This window comes from Ixodes scapularis, unplaced genomic scaffold, assembly GCF_016920785.2.
Source record: "Ixodes scapularis isolate PalLabHiFi unplaced genomic scaffold, ASM1692078v2 PGA_scaffold5__190_contigs__length_132052651, whole genome shotgun sequence".
NCBI classification, from domain to species: Eukaryota; Metazoa; Arthropoda; class Arachnida; order Ixodida; family Ixodidae; genus Ixodes; species Ixodes scapularis.
In genome coordinates this window covers 118,172,282-118,188,598 of record NW_024609880.1, presented here as the reverse complement: position 1 = coordinate 118,188,598, position 16,317 = coordinate 118,172,282, and the positions used below count along the sequence as shown (strand labels likewise).

At 45.3% G+C, this 16,317-nt stretch overlaps 1 protein-coding gene across 1 annotated transcript in view; it reads right to left on the bottom strand.

The window, feature by feature from the left end:
* The window catches only part of LOC8044087, a 30,477-nt gene extending 27,912 nt beyond the window's left edge, over positions 1 to 2,565 (bottom strand). Inside the window, exon 1 of the mRNA XM_002416577.5 lies at positions 2,371 to 2,565. Within this exon, the coding sequence (XP_002416622.3) occupies positions 2,371 to 2,544 (174 nt within the window). The 5' untranslated portion in view covers positions 2,545 to 2,565. The remainder of the gene's footprint in view (positions 1 to 2,370) is intronic.
* Between the last annotated feature and the right edge of the window lie 13,752 nt (positions 2,566 to 16,317).

Below are 16,317 nucleotides of genomic sequence, written 5' to 3'. Positions count from 1 at the left end.
TGTAAAACTTTTCCCACTAAATTTAGCGGAAAATTTTTTCCCGCTAAATCTAGCGGAAAATTTTTTCCCGCTAAATCTAGCAAAAAATTTTCCCAGCTAGATTTAGCAAAAAATTTGCCCAGCAAAGTCTAGCGGAAAAGTTTTCTCGCTAAATCTAGTAGAAACATTTTCCCGCTAAACCTAGCGGAAAATTTTCCCCGCTAAATCTAGCGGAACAATTTTCCAGCTAGATTTAGCGGACAATTTTCCCCGCTAAGCCTAGCTGAAAATTTGCCCCGCTAAATCTAGTGTAAAATGTTTCCACTACAATTAGCGGGAAAATTTTCCCGCTAAATCTAGCGGAAAGTTTTCCCCGCTAAATCTAGGAGGAAATTTTCCCAGCTAGATTTAGCGAAAAATTTGCCGCTTCAAAGTCCAGCGGAAAAGCCTCCCCGCTAAATCTAATGGAAAATTTTTCCCGCTAAATCTGGCGGAAACTTTTCCCCCTAAATCTAGCGGAAAAATTTCCCAGCAACATTTAGCGGAAAATTTGCCCCGCCAAGTCTAGCGGAAAAGTCTCCCCGCTTAATCTAGTGGAAAAGTTTTCCCGCTAAATCTAGCGGAAATTTTTCCCCGCTAAATCTAGCGGAGCAATTTACCAGCTAGATTTAGCGGAAAATTTTCCCCGCTAAATCTAGTGTAAACGTTTTCCCGCTAAATCTAGTGTAAAATTTTTCCCACTAAATTTGGCGGAAAATTTTTTCCCGCTAAATCTAGCGTAAAGATTTCTCCGCTAAATCTAGAGGAAAATGTCCCCACTAGATTTAGCGGGGAATATTTTTCGCTTAATTCAGCGGGGAAAATTTTTCCGCTAGATTCAGCGGGGAACATTTTCTGCTAAAGTTAGCGGGGAAACTTTTCCGCTAGATGTAGCGGGGAAAATTTTCCGCAAATTTTAGCGGGGAAATTTTTCCGCTAAACAGCGAGGAAAATTTCCCGCTAAATTTAGCAGGAAAAATTTTCCGCTAAATGTAGCGGGGGAATTTGCCCATCATGCACCGCGTGGTTACGGAGACGGCGTCGGCGACGCCGACGCCGCTTAAGCCGGAAACGGGTGCCTAAGAGCTGCGCTCTAAAAAGAGTAACCAACATATCAATTAAGCCTCGTCAATAGTGGGACTAGTAACTCAAAGTAATCACATTAGTGATCAAATTCTCAATTGCCCCCCAAAAATTCAAATTGTATAATCAATTATTCTAAGTTACCAAATGTGTAAGCAAAACAGGACCACTGAACACAATAAGTGCATATATATATTGTGGATTAAATTGACTGACCCCGGGATTAAATTGTGTGGCGCTTGGATTAAATTGTATGGCGCTTGGATTAAATTGAGTGACCCCGGGCTTAAATTGGTCGTCGCTTGGATTAAAATGAGCGGGAAAACCTGTAGAATACGGGGCAGTGTTTGGGCCGGCGCGGCTAGGCGATGGCAGTCTGTGTGGCTGCGCGTGTAGTCAACAATTGCGGCGCTGGAGTCGACAGGGAAGCAGAAAGCCGCTGAAGCCCGCACGTGCCGCCGCACGTGCCGCACGCGCGTGAGCATGGAGCAAGTGCCCCCGCACGCGCGTGAGCATGGAGCAAGGAGCAAGTGCCCAGCCACCACCCTGTCGACCTTACCGCCAATGCACCGGTGTCGACACTTGTCGCGATCTACACCACGCGCCTCACGTGAGCGGCTCCGGTCCCAACACCACCCGGTATTCTATCCAGTACACTGTAGTTCTAGTGTAACCATGGAGGTAGGAAGAAGAAGAGACGACATTGCGACTCAAGCCAGACAAGCGAGAAGATCCCAAGTGAAGCCGAAAGTGGAGGACGCGGTCGGTGGAATGCCCCCAAGGGTGACCAAAACCACACCGAAGCCTCTGCTGGCGCCAAATCAGGTGTCCTTTCCGTCCAATAGCGATCTCTTCGTTTTGGTCATCGTTTGGGGTCGTTACTTTCTAAACCGGACGCCTTCGACGACTTCATCTCTTATGGCCTCATGTCGCCCGCAGAACACCTCAACGATTGTTTAACTCTGGTGCGCTATCGAGCTTCCTACCCTTTCTGGTATTTACTGATTTAGTGGTTTTCGATGATACTCAGCAAGTTTCTGATTGGAATCATATCTTTACCTTCAGTCATTATAAAGTTAATTCACAAAGTTTAGTTAGGTAATGATTTATCGTGATGATTCTTGACTTATATCATTTCTCTCTGACCGTGAAACTCACCTGCACAGTCCGCATAAGCATAGCTTTCGTGTATTTTTAAAACAAATCTGTAAAGCCTTAAAGAAACACACTGAATTCAATTCTTCATCCCCTCTTATCTGAATCACATACCTGCCACGCATCTTGCAGAGACCCAAGTTCTGGGTCGTTGAAGGTAGGGTTGTTTTCCGGGTTCTTGATGGTCATTTTCTCCGTCCAGTGAAAGCTCGGCGTCCATTCCTCGTACTGCGCCCAGACTTCAGCCGCGGCGACGCATGCGAACAATAATGCGTACTGGAGCCTCATTACAACGTACACTCGTCTTTCGAGATCGACTGAACACTGCCTAGGCGATAGAATAAATTTCTATTTCTTTGTTGTTATTTCAAAATACAGCTGTACCGGATCACAGCTGACGTTTGCGACGAGACTCTCGTGAGGCAAAAGCATTCTTCAGAGAGGTTGCGTTTACGTGTCAGACGAGTGCTCGTAATACACAACAAAGTAAAAAAAAAAAAAAATGCCAGAAGCAGCTCGGGAAGGCAATTGTGTCTTTTGGTTGTGCCCATGTCCTCGTCCCCATGGTTTTTGTGGTTGCAGTTGACACAGACGCCTGAAACAGCCTTGAAGCGACAGAAACGACAAAGTCACACTTCGTCGTACACGCTGGGAGAATAAACTCATAACCAGACGAGATTAGCACAAAAAAACACTAACTATGCCGCGTATGGGCATATTCCAGATCAAGACCATCACCTACTTTTTATCGCACTCCGGCTTGCACTGGCGTGGGGCGATTATTGTCAGAAACAAGGAAACGAGGTACGACGTGGCCAACTATGGACACTGACGTCCTAAGCAACGGCAACGCGAGACGTGGCAGGACCCTACAGTCTTTTTATCGCTCCAAAACCAATTAGATTTCGGCATTTTTTTTTTATAACAACGCCCAAGAATGCATCACGGAGCGAGAAGAGTGAATGTAATGAGTTACGGCCGGTGTTTCTTAAGACGCCAGTGGCTATACGTAGCTTGTGGTGATGATTAACTTTATTTTTAACAGGGTGGCGCCATGGCCTCATTGGGGGAAGGGGAACATAGGTAGGAAAACGTTTACATTAGGCGGTGCGCTCCTGTCGAGCGCGCGAACTCCCATGGGGAGAGTAGCGTCTCCCTGGCCCGTGCCTCGTTACCCGTTTGATAAAGCAATTGTTTGGTCAACGCTAGAATAATAAAACGTAATTTGGAACACTAGAAAGTCAAACCCTACTGCCGTGCGCAAGTGAAGATTGAGCACGGCTGTCTTGGGTTCATTCCCCACACGTGATGGCCTGCCGTCGTGCCGTCGTGTACCTCTAATGCGCGACGCATGTTAATAAACTCGTCTAGCGGGGGTACCGCACTGGCTAGACGCGAGTGCAGTACCCCGGTCAGTGCGGGGGTACGCCAGCCAGTGCGGTACCCCCGCACCGGCGTCTAGCCAGCGCGGGGGTACCGCACTGGCTAGACGCCGGAGTTTAGACGAGGCTACAAGGAAATCCGCAAAGTCGGGGTCACACTGCTCATACACCATGCAATAGACAGTCGGCAAACACGAATCACCGCAATATCCGGGGTCTGAATGCCGCGTGCCCGAGTTTCCTCTTTAAAACTCATTGCCATTTGGCATTCAAAGCACGGATCTCGCGGTGATTCGCGTTCGAATCTGTGCAGACTTTCTTTTGTATGATGCATAAACAGTGTGGCCCCGGCTTTACGTTGATATTTTGAACGTAAGACGTGACATTCGTGACTTAATTATCGAGCCCAGACAGCTGGTGTCCTTTTTATTGATCAAAAATAAATTATTGTGCAGATTTCAATTCGTGCACGCATCAAGTTTCTCCAGATACATTCCCGTCATTTCGCTTCGAAAGCCAATTAGCTAAATATTTCCTTTGCACCTGGCCTGCCGAAGGAAATATTTTAAACCTGTGTTTTGAGTCTGCGGCATGACCAATGAGACGGAGGGGCTTGGAACTTGGAAGTAACCCCCCCCCCCCCTCTCCCCAGCAGGTTTAGGGTGTTCAGATGATTACTTGATTTAATTCACAGCACGAGAATAACAAAATCAATCCAGATATTACGAAATATCGACACGGGTGACAAGATTAGAATATACTCACAAAACGTATAAATGAGAAAAACCTGTTCTCACTACAGAACACCTAAGGCGAAATCCGAGTCAAACAGCAAAACTGTGTGTGATTTCTTTTTTTTTTTTAAGTAACGCGTGACGCATATGACTTTATATTGCATCCACTGTTTGGCTGTTGGCTGTTTGTCTATATATATCTTGATAACAACGTCAGAATTTTTTATATGCTTAAAACAAAACAAAATGAGACCTTTCTCAGTCTTTAATGGTTAAATGGCGTATTTTTGTGATCGTGGCATTTATTTAGGGCTCACATTGCCGCAGTTTGTATTAATAACTACAATACAATGAAGATATTTGAATACGTATTTTTTCAAGCTTTAATTCATATAATTTTTTTCGTATAATATTATTTCAAACGCGCGAACAAGTATGGCAATTAAAAGTGTGCGAATTATCATCACTGGTCTTGAAATTTTAATTAACGATTTATAAGATATAAATACTCTAAAACCCTCAATGTTCGAGATCCCTTAATTTTCGCAAATTTCGCAAATAAATTCGCAAAACTTAGGGGCACGCAAAAATTTTGGTTTTTAGAGTTTGAATGCAGGCGTCTGGAATTCGCGACATTTAGTGGAGGGGATTATATCCTCTGTGAACGAGTCTCGAAATATAGGGGCCGCGGAAATAAAGGGTTTTACAGTAGCCTACAATAAAATAAAACATTCTAGGTAATCTGAGAAATCCACGTGAAACTACATTATTCGTGGGCAAAGCATATGGTGCTGTCAAAGCTACTTTTGACTATCGGGAAAACTTCCAAAGTCGCCGCCAATCTTTTGGAACCAAATGCCCGCACCCCCTTTCTCACTTCGGAAAAAATAATCTTTTCAGAGCATTTAGTTTCATTCTTACGCGCCGTCGTCTTGCCAATCTCATGGCTTTCCAGTTCGAAGGACGCCTGCCCGCTTGCACGTCTGCTTACTGCAACACATTTCGTTGGCGCTGCAAACCGGTGAAACGGTAGTGAGCTTTAGTATTGCGTATGCGAGCGAACGCAAGCAGTGTGTGTTTGCGTTCGCGTTGCGTGTTCCACACTGCGCTTTTGCGGAGCCCGAAATTCCGGTCTTGGATTGGAGCATGGCGACGACGCAGATGCACACTGCGGAGCACGCAACTCTAACGCAAACACACAGTGCTTGCGCTTGCTTCTATACGCAATACTAAAACTCTCTAATAAGGTACAATAGACCCTTCCTGAAATTCAGTGACATCTCGTGGTTATAATGGCAGTCTAACTTTTGCCGTACTAATGACGGCAGTGAAAATGGAGTCTGCCGTATTTTATCGGGCACCGCCACTTTGGCAAGTCAACGGCAAGCGACAGTGTACTCTTCACAGTACATTTTCTTCTCAATCTCTTTCAGTGACAACAGAAACAAATATGCAACCAGTCAGAACGAAGCGTCAACCCACGTACACGGCTTTATAAAGTTCTACAAATCAAGGGGCTTCGGAGCACCTTGATGCTACCAACAGATTGGCTGGGCCCGAGCTAGAAATGAACGCGTACGCAAATCTTGCTGTCAATTCCTGCTTCGCATCGTGCTAACGTCACGAATGTATAGCCTCGAATTATCTGCTAAGGAGCATCTTCAACTTCTTCGTTCATCAGTAAACAGAAGGCTCCATTAGTGTGGCACATATGCCATTTTTCCGATGATGATGGTGATCAAAGTGACCGGACTGAATTTCGGAAAGGGTCTATCGAATACCGGCTGCAGCACTTCATTGGGACCGTGAATAGAGTTGTTTGCGTTCAAAAATTACATTTCGAGGGCCATGATCGCGAGCAGTTCCACCGTGCCGGCTGAGCAGGAGAACCGGGGGACCCTCACTAGAGCCCTTCCCCTTTCTGCCGCTGGAGGGCGAGCAACGAGCTGGAGACGCGAATAGCAAAACGGTCCACCAGGTGTCTCTGTTGCAGATGAAAAACCTAGTCAGTGCGGTACCCCCGCTAAAAGAGTTTATTACCGTACATCGCGCAGTAGAGGTACAGGACGGTACGCCGACAGGCCGGCACGTGTGGGGATTGAACCCAGCACAGCCGTGCTCAATCTTCGCTTGCGCATGGCAGCAAGAGATTGAAGGCACGGCGGCTGGCACAGGCTAACGCACTGCTCCCTACAAGCTTCCGTGGATAAAAACACACGTCAACGGATCCCCCAAGGAACTGAACTCCTGAGGTATTCCAACATTGTAGGAATTGACGTCACTTGGGTGCAGCAGCGCAATGCTGACAATGGCGTCGACTGATTGACGCGTCCGTAGAGGAATATTGTGATAGGCACAACTCCCACCCCCTCGATCGCTTGAGTCGTCGTCCGCCTTTAAACATTAAAGGGATGGCGGTATCATTTTATAGCACGAAATGGTTTCTAACGGAAACCCCCATTCCCAAAATGTTTGGCCGTCCGTCCGTTCGTCCCAGAATTTTGCGCTCAATTTAGCGGGGAAATTTCAGTGACCTGACCTAAACACTAATTCAGTTTCCCCGCTAAATTTAGCGTGACATTTGATGGCACGTGACCTGACATCAGGAGACCTACGGTCCAATTCGGTTTACCCGCTAAATTTAACGGGAAAATTGACGTTACGTCACCTGTACACCAATTTAGCTGACTGGCCAAATTTGGCGGGGAAATTGATAAAAATATACCGTATCCATAATAACCCTGAGACGAAGAAAAATTAAAAAAACGCTAGGAATCGCCACATGAGTGCTCCTTGGAGTGCTCGCGTAGCGCTAACTTAGCGCTCCACTGTATGTGTGAACAGGCCTTTATTCTGCCAGTCACTGTTATCGTTTTTCATCGGTCAATAGCTATCCAGTCTCAATAGCTTTTCTATTTGGACATACGACAGACAAGGCCGATGCGCTGTGTGCATTTCCATACTTGGGAAGCAGACGATGCAGGCTTACGTTCGTCGGCAATTACCTGCGTAGAAGTAGCGTAATGCACCTTTCACACATTATATACCGTATACCGTCCTTCTTCATTCTCAGAAATATACCATTCTTCTTCATTCCCAGAAATGAGTGTTTAATATGTTCTAAAGAAATTTAAACGATCTCTTCTCGAATACCGCCTTCCATGCATTATAGGACTTTGAAGATAAATATCGCTATCAATTCTCTTGCGCAAAGGGAGCTAGCTATGCCTTAAAATTTCACAAGGTCACGTGGCACGACTATACAGCTTTGATGAGATTTTAAGATTGCTGCGGGTAGGCGGCCATATTTCCTGTCAATTTTAAAGCAATCCTGAGGTTTGAAACAATCTTATAATCGGATAGAATAATGCACCATTTACTTTTTTACTTTCATGTGGTTGTGTATGTTCAGGTGAAGCAAATGATGTTTATTTTATTTTTATTCGAACAATAATTACGCATTGTCACCTTTATGTATTTTTATTTTGAATGGAAATGAATTTTTATTTAGCTTAGAACTGGCATATTCACCTATCGAAAATACATATTTTACACCACTATTTTCATACGCATGAAAATATGATTAGGTGTAATTTTACAGTTTAAGTTCTAACGCAGTAGACAGCACCGAATGTATATTGTCATGGATGAAAAATGGCAGACGATAAATAACTGAGAGAACTTAAAGTTTAAAGGGGACTGAGTATGTGCCTATAAACTTAAACGAACGCGACGGCAACTGTCTAAAGGCCGGTTCACACATACAGCGAAGCGCTAAGTTAGCGCTCATGTGGCGCTTCCTAGCGCGTGAGGTAGCGCTCTGTTAGGGTTTAAGAAGCGCTCTGTTAGCGCTTCAGAAGTGCTTTGTTAGCGCTACAGAAGTGCTCTTTTAGCGCTACAGAAGCGCTTTGTTAGCACTCTCACGCTCCTTGTGCCGTGCTTGCTGCTGCGGTACCGCGCGTGCACGGCGATTCCTTTGTTGTTGTTTTTACTTTGGCATTGAAAGGATAGGAAATAAAACAGCCGCTCTTCAAGCAAAGGGTTGGGGCAGGCGATCCGGAGTCATGGACTCTGAGCGACTAATTGATTGGGTACGATCTCATCGCTTTCTATTCGATATGCGTGACCCTGGTTTCAAAGACACGCAGTTAAAAATAATCGCCTTCGAAAGAGCTCTGTGCCTCGGTCCGTCAGCCTGGAAACAAGGTTCGCCGTGTACCCGTCGGTATTTCGGTGGCGAAAGATTTCGCGCACCCAGAAGGCTCTTAATTCTGGGCGTTAAGCCGACCACACACATGTGCACTAATCGCGTATCTAAGAGCATTTGTAGCATTTCTATTTCAGCATCCCACATGTCCGCCATGGTGCTGCTGATGCACACCCAACCACAGGAACCGGTACCGCAGTGCACGGGCTAATCCGCAGCACCTCGGTACAAGAAGCGCTACTGAAGCGCTAACACGTGCTACTGAAGCGCTAGCAAGGCGCTACAGAAGCGCTAATCGCGCGCTATGTTAGAACTGAGTCGCACGCTAGGAATCGCCACATGAGTGCTCCTTGGAGTGCTCACGTAGTGCTAACTTAGCGCTCCGTTGTATGTGTGAACAGGCCTTTATGCTGCCGGTCGCTGTTATCGTTTTGCATCGGTCAATAGCTATCCAGTCTGAATAGCTTTTCTATTTGGACATACGACAGACAAGGCCGATGCGCTGTGTGCATTTCCATACTCGGGTAGCATACGATGCAGGCTTACGTTCGTCGGCAATTACCTGCGTAGAAGTAGCGTAATGTACCTTTCACACACTTGCGTCCGAGTAGGTAGGATGAAACAAGATCGGTTCTTAAGCTTCTTGCGACGGCTTAGGACCCGCTCTTCAGCAGCACATCCGGTCCTACGCCGTCGCAAGAGGCTTAAAATCTGGTATTGTCTCACCCGGTCCTATTCGGTTGCAACTGTGTGAACGGCCCTTCAGATTAAAGCGCCAGTATGATTATGTAACGGAAAGAGGGTGCATGGAAGTGAGGATAACGTCCACTTCAATTGAATAAGACATGTTTTTAGGAGAGCGTTAAGGCCTTGCGTCGGCGTCTCAGACCACTGATGCCTCGTTCGTAAACGCCAACGAGGCGTCAGTCGTCTGAGGGCTACGTTTCACTAGCATGTAACGGTCAACCCCGCAGCTCCACCAAAATGTCACGAATGACAATTGATGAAGCGGTGAAAACTGAAGCAAACTAAACGTTTAATGGGGCGGACTTGTGGGAAAAACAAAATAGAAAAAGGCTAGCGTCGCAGGCGTCGACGGCGGCGAAACAGCAGGATCGAACATTGGGGCGAGACTGACTTTGGCTCGCCAGCCGAAGTCCCCTATGTACACGCGTGGGCTTCTGGAATAATCGTCGTAGAAGGTTCGACGCGTGGAACATTCAGACCCAAAAGAAATAACAATGTTCTCAAATTCACCAGAACGCGACATTTACAGGCGCGTCCGCTCCCGGGCGTCGAGCCTCGAGCCCTTTGCGAAAGAACCATGGACAACAACCTCTCGGCCACGGGCGCGCTTGCTGGCAGACGCGCGTGGCTATAGTTTGTGCTCATGCGTGTTGTATTATTTATGGTGCAGAAACTTTCTCGCATCCTTTAGAGTTAGAGAGCGTAGCCAACCAAGACTTCCAGCAAGGCATGTAGTTGGGCTAGTATGTGGTACATACTGTTATTGGTTTGATTTGTTTGCTCTCTCCCCTTTCTTCTTTTCTGTGTTTATTTCTCTTTTTGGAGAGCATTAAACTTTCAGTTATAAGTCAGCGCCGTGTCTGTCTTTCTTCGACCTCGTCCTACATCTCTTTTGCGCTCTTCCCAACAAACAAGACTTCCAGTTGACGATAAACTGTAAGCTTCTCAGTTACCGCAGCTACATAATAATGTAAAAAAAAAAGATTGAAAAACAAGAAAGCTTTCGATTGGTAGTATCACCATTTATTATCCTAGTAATAAGTTGCATTAAATAGTCATTTGTCTTGAACAAATTTTAGGGGCGAAGTTCCTTAGTGTCCGTCTGTCCGTCCGTCCGTCCGTCCGTTTCATCTGTCGTCTTAAAGAAAGACAAAATTTTTCCGCAGTCGACAGGATTCGAACCTGGGCAGGGAGACCCCAATAAATTTCTAGTCCATGGCCTTTGCCACTCGGCCACGACTGCGGGACGAGTAGAGTTCTCTGAGATCTGGTAGCAACTCCAGAGCTGGGGATGTCATGGATGAAACGTTGCATGTAGCCGCTCAACGCCTATACAGGAGAGGGCGCTGAGGTCAAATGCGTATATAATCGCGTCAAACTGTGCATGCATTGGCTCAACGTTTATAGACGAGAGGGCTCTGCGGTCAAATAGATGAGTCCGCGAGAACAACCACTGGCTCTGCATTTCACCGACCATGAAGCAGTAATAATGAAGTCGAAACGCAACCCGGAACACAGCACTACCTATGAGCAATAAAAAAAAAAAATCAGCACCATCAGCACTACCTATGAACGATAAAATCAATATCATCAGCACCACCAGAGCTTTGCCCCAATCAACATCATTCACCACGAGGAGATGCGGTAATTTTTTTAGTTGCCTTTTCGGAAACACTTAGGTCAACCGGTGCATCATATTTAACAACGCAGTACCGAAAATCCGGTATTCGGAATTTTGTTCCGGCCCAACAAAACCGTCGGTGAGCTTCGCTTCAAGCCCAGCAGGAATAGAGGTCTCGAAGCCTACGGCAGAGAGCACCGTTTTACTTTCACCGACAAGTCGGCAGTCGAGATCTATGACCCCTTAAGTGTTCTCAGACAAACTCGTCTTCGAAGATAAGTGAAAAACAAACCGAGCCTAGACCGCTCCCTCGGGTAATTGAGCGTGAAACTATGCCCTACGTACCAATTGGAGCCCCTCAATGAGGAAAGCAAAGACAGTAACACTGACTGTGACGTAACGTCCGCCGATCCCATGCACGCCCACGTTCGATGGGCTGAGCGGTATTTCGTAGAAGCCACAAGCGCCGGCGCGTTGTGCTGTTCATCTACCTAAGTCGGTTACGTTAACGCGCCGCATTCTGATACCGAGGCTTGCCGACCGTTTCAAAGTTTCAGATATAAAGGGGCAATGCAACGTTTTTGTATTTTGCGCAAATACCGCTTAGAGCGGATCCATGACGTTAATGACCTGTGAAATACACGTTCTTTTTTTACCACACAAAATCGAAGTTGCAAAAAAAAAAAAAAAGAAAGCGAGCAGAGTTCATTCCCTCCATTCGCAGCCAGAAGAAGCGGCCACGTGATCTGGAGCCGATTATATGACGCCAATGTTGATCATAGCCGTGCGCTGGGGTTGGCAAGGCACAGGACACGTGATCGCGAGGCAAAAAATACAATATTTCCCGACCTTCAGCGGCGAGCGGCGGCCATGCGAACCACGCGGCATGACGTAAATGGGGGACTTGTAAAAATATAGGAAGTTGTGCAAATCTCCTGCTCGATAAATGGTAATTTTTCTCTAAATCTTGTTGTTCCAACATAAATATAAATGCGTTAAAAACCTGGTATCATCAACAAAACTTTTATTGTACGGAGTTTTTGTGGCACAATCTATTCGAGGTCAACAAAACCGTCAGTTCTATCTGCTACCGCGAACAGTCGCCAGAAGCCAGAGGGTAAAGGGGCAGAGCCGGACGGGGATGGCCGGACTCGGACACTTTTCACCATGTTGATCCCGCAGCGCAAGCACGTGGTCACGTGGTCGCGAGCGGGTGAGCCCTCGCTGCTCACTGATGGCTCTAGAGAGAGAGCTCCACGGGAACCCCGCGCGTCCCCCGTTGACGTCACAGCGCACGTGACTCGAAAGATGGTGAAGGAGTTGAGAGGTGCCGATAACGTCAATCTTTGTCAATTTTTAAAATAAAAGCTAGGACATGCAGGCAAAAGCGGATTTTTGTTCTTTACTTCATTAGGTCGAGGAGCCAACTTCCAAATTATTTACGGAAAGGTCAATTGTTGCACAGCTCCTTTAAACGCGGATACGAACAAAAGCTCGATTTTGCGGACAGATAAGTCGCATGATCGAGGCATGCGATATGCTGAAAATTACTCTCGGTGGCGCAACTCTGTAGTCATCGCCGCTTTCCTTAGCTGATCAAAACTGATTAGAGTCTAGTACCATTTCTCCGGAGCCCATAGTTCCGAATTTTAACGAAATCTCCGAAACAAAAGTTTGACATGAAAAAAAAAAAAAAAAAAAAAGCACGGGGAAAACAAAATTATGCTCTGCAAGTTTATGTGCACAGGCTACACTTAACCATCGCATTTGAAATACATATAAAATAGGGTATTAAACAAGAGAAAATCTGTTAAATTGAATGTGCCACCCGTTCAGGCGGCCCGGCCGAGCCGGCGCGACCTGTTCCCAGCCGCCATGTTTGTATGGTGGTGGCGCCTCCTATAGGTCGCTGGAGTCGCAAATAGGTTTAAGCGGCCCTTTATCAATTTACCTTGAAAAAAAAAAGAAGTTTTGTAAGGGTGAATGTTTGTCAGCAATACTTCTGGTCAAGGGTGCCCAGATTTTTGTGCAGAACCCGAGGTTACTCGATTAAGTAAATATTTTCTAGTGCATATGTTGCACTGCATAAAAAAGGTGTGCGAAAGGAGGGACTTGTATTCAGCCAACACACTGTACTATTTCACACGCAAACTTCACAGCCAAGTTTTGGTTTCACAATCAAAACAGATTTTTATTGTCAGTTTCGCCAAGTTAAAATAAAAGAACCGCTAAATTTAATTAAACTTGAGAAAGAAAACGAGAAAACACGGACAAACAAATTTAGAGGAGGCACGAATGACAACATAATGCAATTAATTGATTTTATTACTTCATAAACTCTATAAATTAATAAAACCACACTCAAACGAAAGCTCTTTTTTTTTTCTTCGATAAAATCAGAGTGCCAAGATGTTTCGGTGGCGCCCTCTAATGGTTTCCGCTCGTGACGTGACGAGCAGAATTTTCCTCGTCGGGAGGTCACGACTCTCGTTCTTGCTTACTTATTATCAGTTGCAAACTGAGCTCGATCGTCTGTGTAAAAAGTACGATACAAGCTTGGAATCATCGCGTTCTTAAAGGAGGGGTGCAACGATATTCAATTGGAATGTTTTTCCCTCTACACGAGCTTACTGGCACACCTGGGACTCAAGGATACTCACACGCAACGCCATTGGCCAAGAAACTCCTTTGTTGCGGTGTAAATTCAAGGACAAAAGCGATCATTTTCATTCAATCTCTCCTTTGCAAAATTTGATGACGTAACTCGGGGATCGCAGTACACCCAAGTGACGATATTTGAATGCGGTTCATAGATTGGACCCGAGCATTGCGTGGGCACTCGACTTGGGCTCGTGACAATTGCTAGCTCGAGAAGCATTCGGGTTGTGACCCGTGTCCAATCGCTGCAACGACGACAACAGCCGAGCCATAACAATGTCTGGAACTCAGCGCGTGTCCTGCGCTTTGCCAACCCCAGCGCGTGGCTATGATCAACACTGGCGGCATATAATCGGCTCCAGATCACGTGGCCGCTTGTACTGGCTGCGAGTTGAGGGGGTGAACGCTGCTCGTTTTTCTTAAATTTTTTTCTGGGACTTCTATTGCGTGGGGTGAAAAACGAACGCATGTTTCATAGGTCAGTAACGTTAGGGATCCGTTTTAAGCGGTATTTGCGCAAAGCACAAAAATTGTTGCATAGCACCTTTAAGTCATTATCGTCAAAGTTAATAAAATACCATAGTGAATGTTTGCCCAATCGCAAATGCCGATCACAGCGACGCGTTTGAATGCCACTGTCACCAATAACCCTCCTGTTTCTTTTTCCTCGGGGGAGATGTTATCTGTGTCGTTTTCTTCAATTTGAAAGTCTTTATTGGTCACCAGATGTGTTGGCTGTTCCACAAAATGAATAACTATCGCCAGCTCACTAGCACACAAACTCTCTTTTGGTTAGACTATATCTTATTATCACAGAAAGATTTAATCACAATTTGGTGTATGTAATACACTTCCGTGTAATCTGTTACTGTTGATACCAGGTGTGTTGCCATACCATGCCGAAGTTATCAACACGTTTCGCAAATAGTTATATATTGCATTAGGGGTATCTGGTCGTCTGACAGCACTTGTAACTTCCAGTACTCATGTCTCGAAGTTTCGGGTCCTATAGCAACTTCCGGAAAAAAAAACGCTATAAAATCGAAAACTCTGAGACTTGGTACCTGTGACCCTCGGTAACTAAGTCTCAACTAAAGCGCGATGCATGGGTTAAGAACTTAAGCGATTGTATCAAGTGATATTTGCTGAAAGTACAAAATCGTTGCACCACCTGTTTTTTTTTTAATATTCAGCTCTTTTTTCATGCGGAAAGCCATATAAGAATAACTCAGCAAGCGAGAGCATTGCTCCACGATACATAAGACTCTCGTCTGCCATTTAACAATAAAAATAAATCATCGTTGAATTGCACGACGAGTTTGTACTATAATATTCTTCAGGATTGGCTCCTTGGTACGGCGTTGATTGATGCGAGCAATACATTCACTTTTACAATGTAGAAGTTTTCTCAATTTTGTTTTTGCTGCAGCTGCTGCAGCAAAACGCATTATGTTCATTCTGCTGTGCTTTATGAGGATTGTTCCTATGATTTAGCTACTCCACCCCGAAGCTCATCGGATATTTCCCAGACATATGAGACTGTTGGCTACTCCTGAAGTATTTCAGTTCTTCTATTTATTGACAGCACGAGCCTCGATATGTTTAATTCTCGCAAACGAATGCAAATGATACCCAGGGTCGGCTTAAAAATGTAAATCTTTTGGGAACGGCGTATTCACAAAGAAAAACAATAGGAAAAAGAAAACTCTCGCCAGAATTATTCACGTAGTTGTCAGAATGATGCACAGCTACAACATTCATGGTGTTAAGTGGCCCTGGGCTCATGGTGCGGCAAAGCAGGCAGTCGACGTCTTGAGGGAGCCTCACACAATTACAGGTTGTGTTGAAATCACACTCTTACATTTTAATGGCTTACTTCTAAAACAAGCCGGAGGTTCCTTCAAAAAGGAAACCCTGAAAGGGCGTGATGGTCAGTAATCATTAAAAAAAAATAAAACGGGCGTCAAAACAAGTACGATCGAAATTTTACGACTACCCAGATAGCAGCTAAGCACTAGTGTTTGTTGCAGACAGAAAAGCACTCACTCAGTTTTGTCCTGCCTGGGGTTAGTTGAAAATATAAAGACAAGTTGTTTTTTTTTGCTTTTATGAAAAGGTGCTGGTCTTCTTAGTTGTTAATGCGATAGCCACTTTAGGGTTGCTTCATCGTAAGCACTTTGATATGCAACACGAAACGCAAATCCACGCGGAAAAAATTAGAAAATAAATTAAAAAAAAAAATATCTATGCCTTTCAAGTGGAATCAAACCCAGGACACCATGAATCGTTAGCTCTACGTTCAAACACCGGGCCACGAGGAAGACATTTTTTTATTAAATGCACGAGCCAACGGACAAACTTTTAAAGCGATATTTATTAAGTTCCCTTTTATCTCCCTATCGCGTGCATGGACAGGTCCTGGGATGTACCGCAGTCTTCACAGCGCAATGCAAGAGGAACAAGTGGTCTGAGAAGGATGTAGCTAAAAAGAAGTGTCAATCTGCTGAGGATGACCATTTATGTTGAATGAAAATGGCCGACCATTTCATGCTCGGTTGCTTCTATAGGTTTAGTCTCAACTTAACCAGCTGCATGCTGCCTTCATAGAAGACACGCAATGCTATCGAAATTCGACTTGGCAGCAGCGACGGTACTGAGCAGCCACGCTCACGACTCATCATCGTTACAGATTGCCCGTTGCGTTGCTGGCCG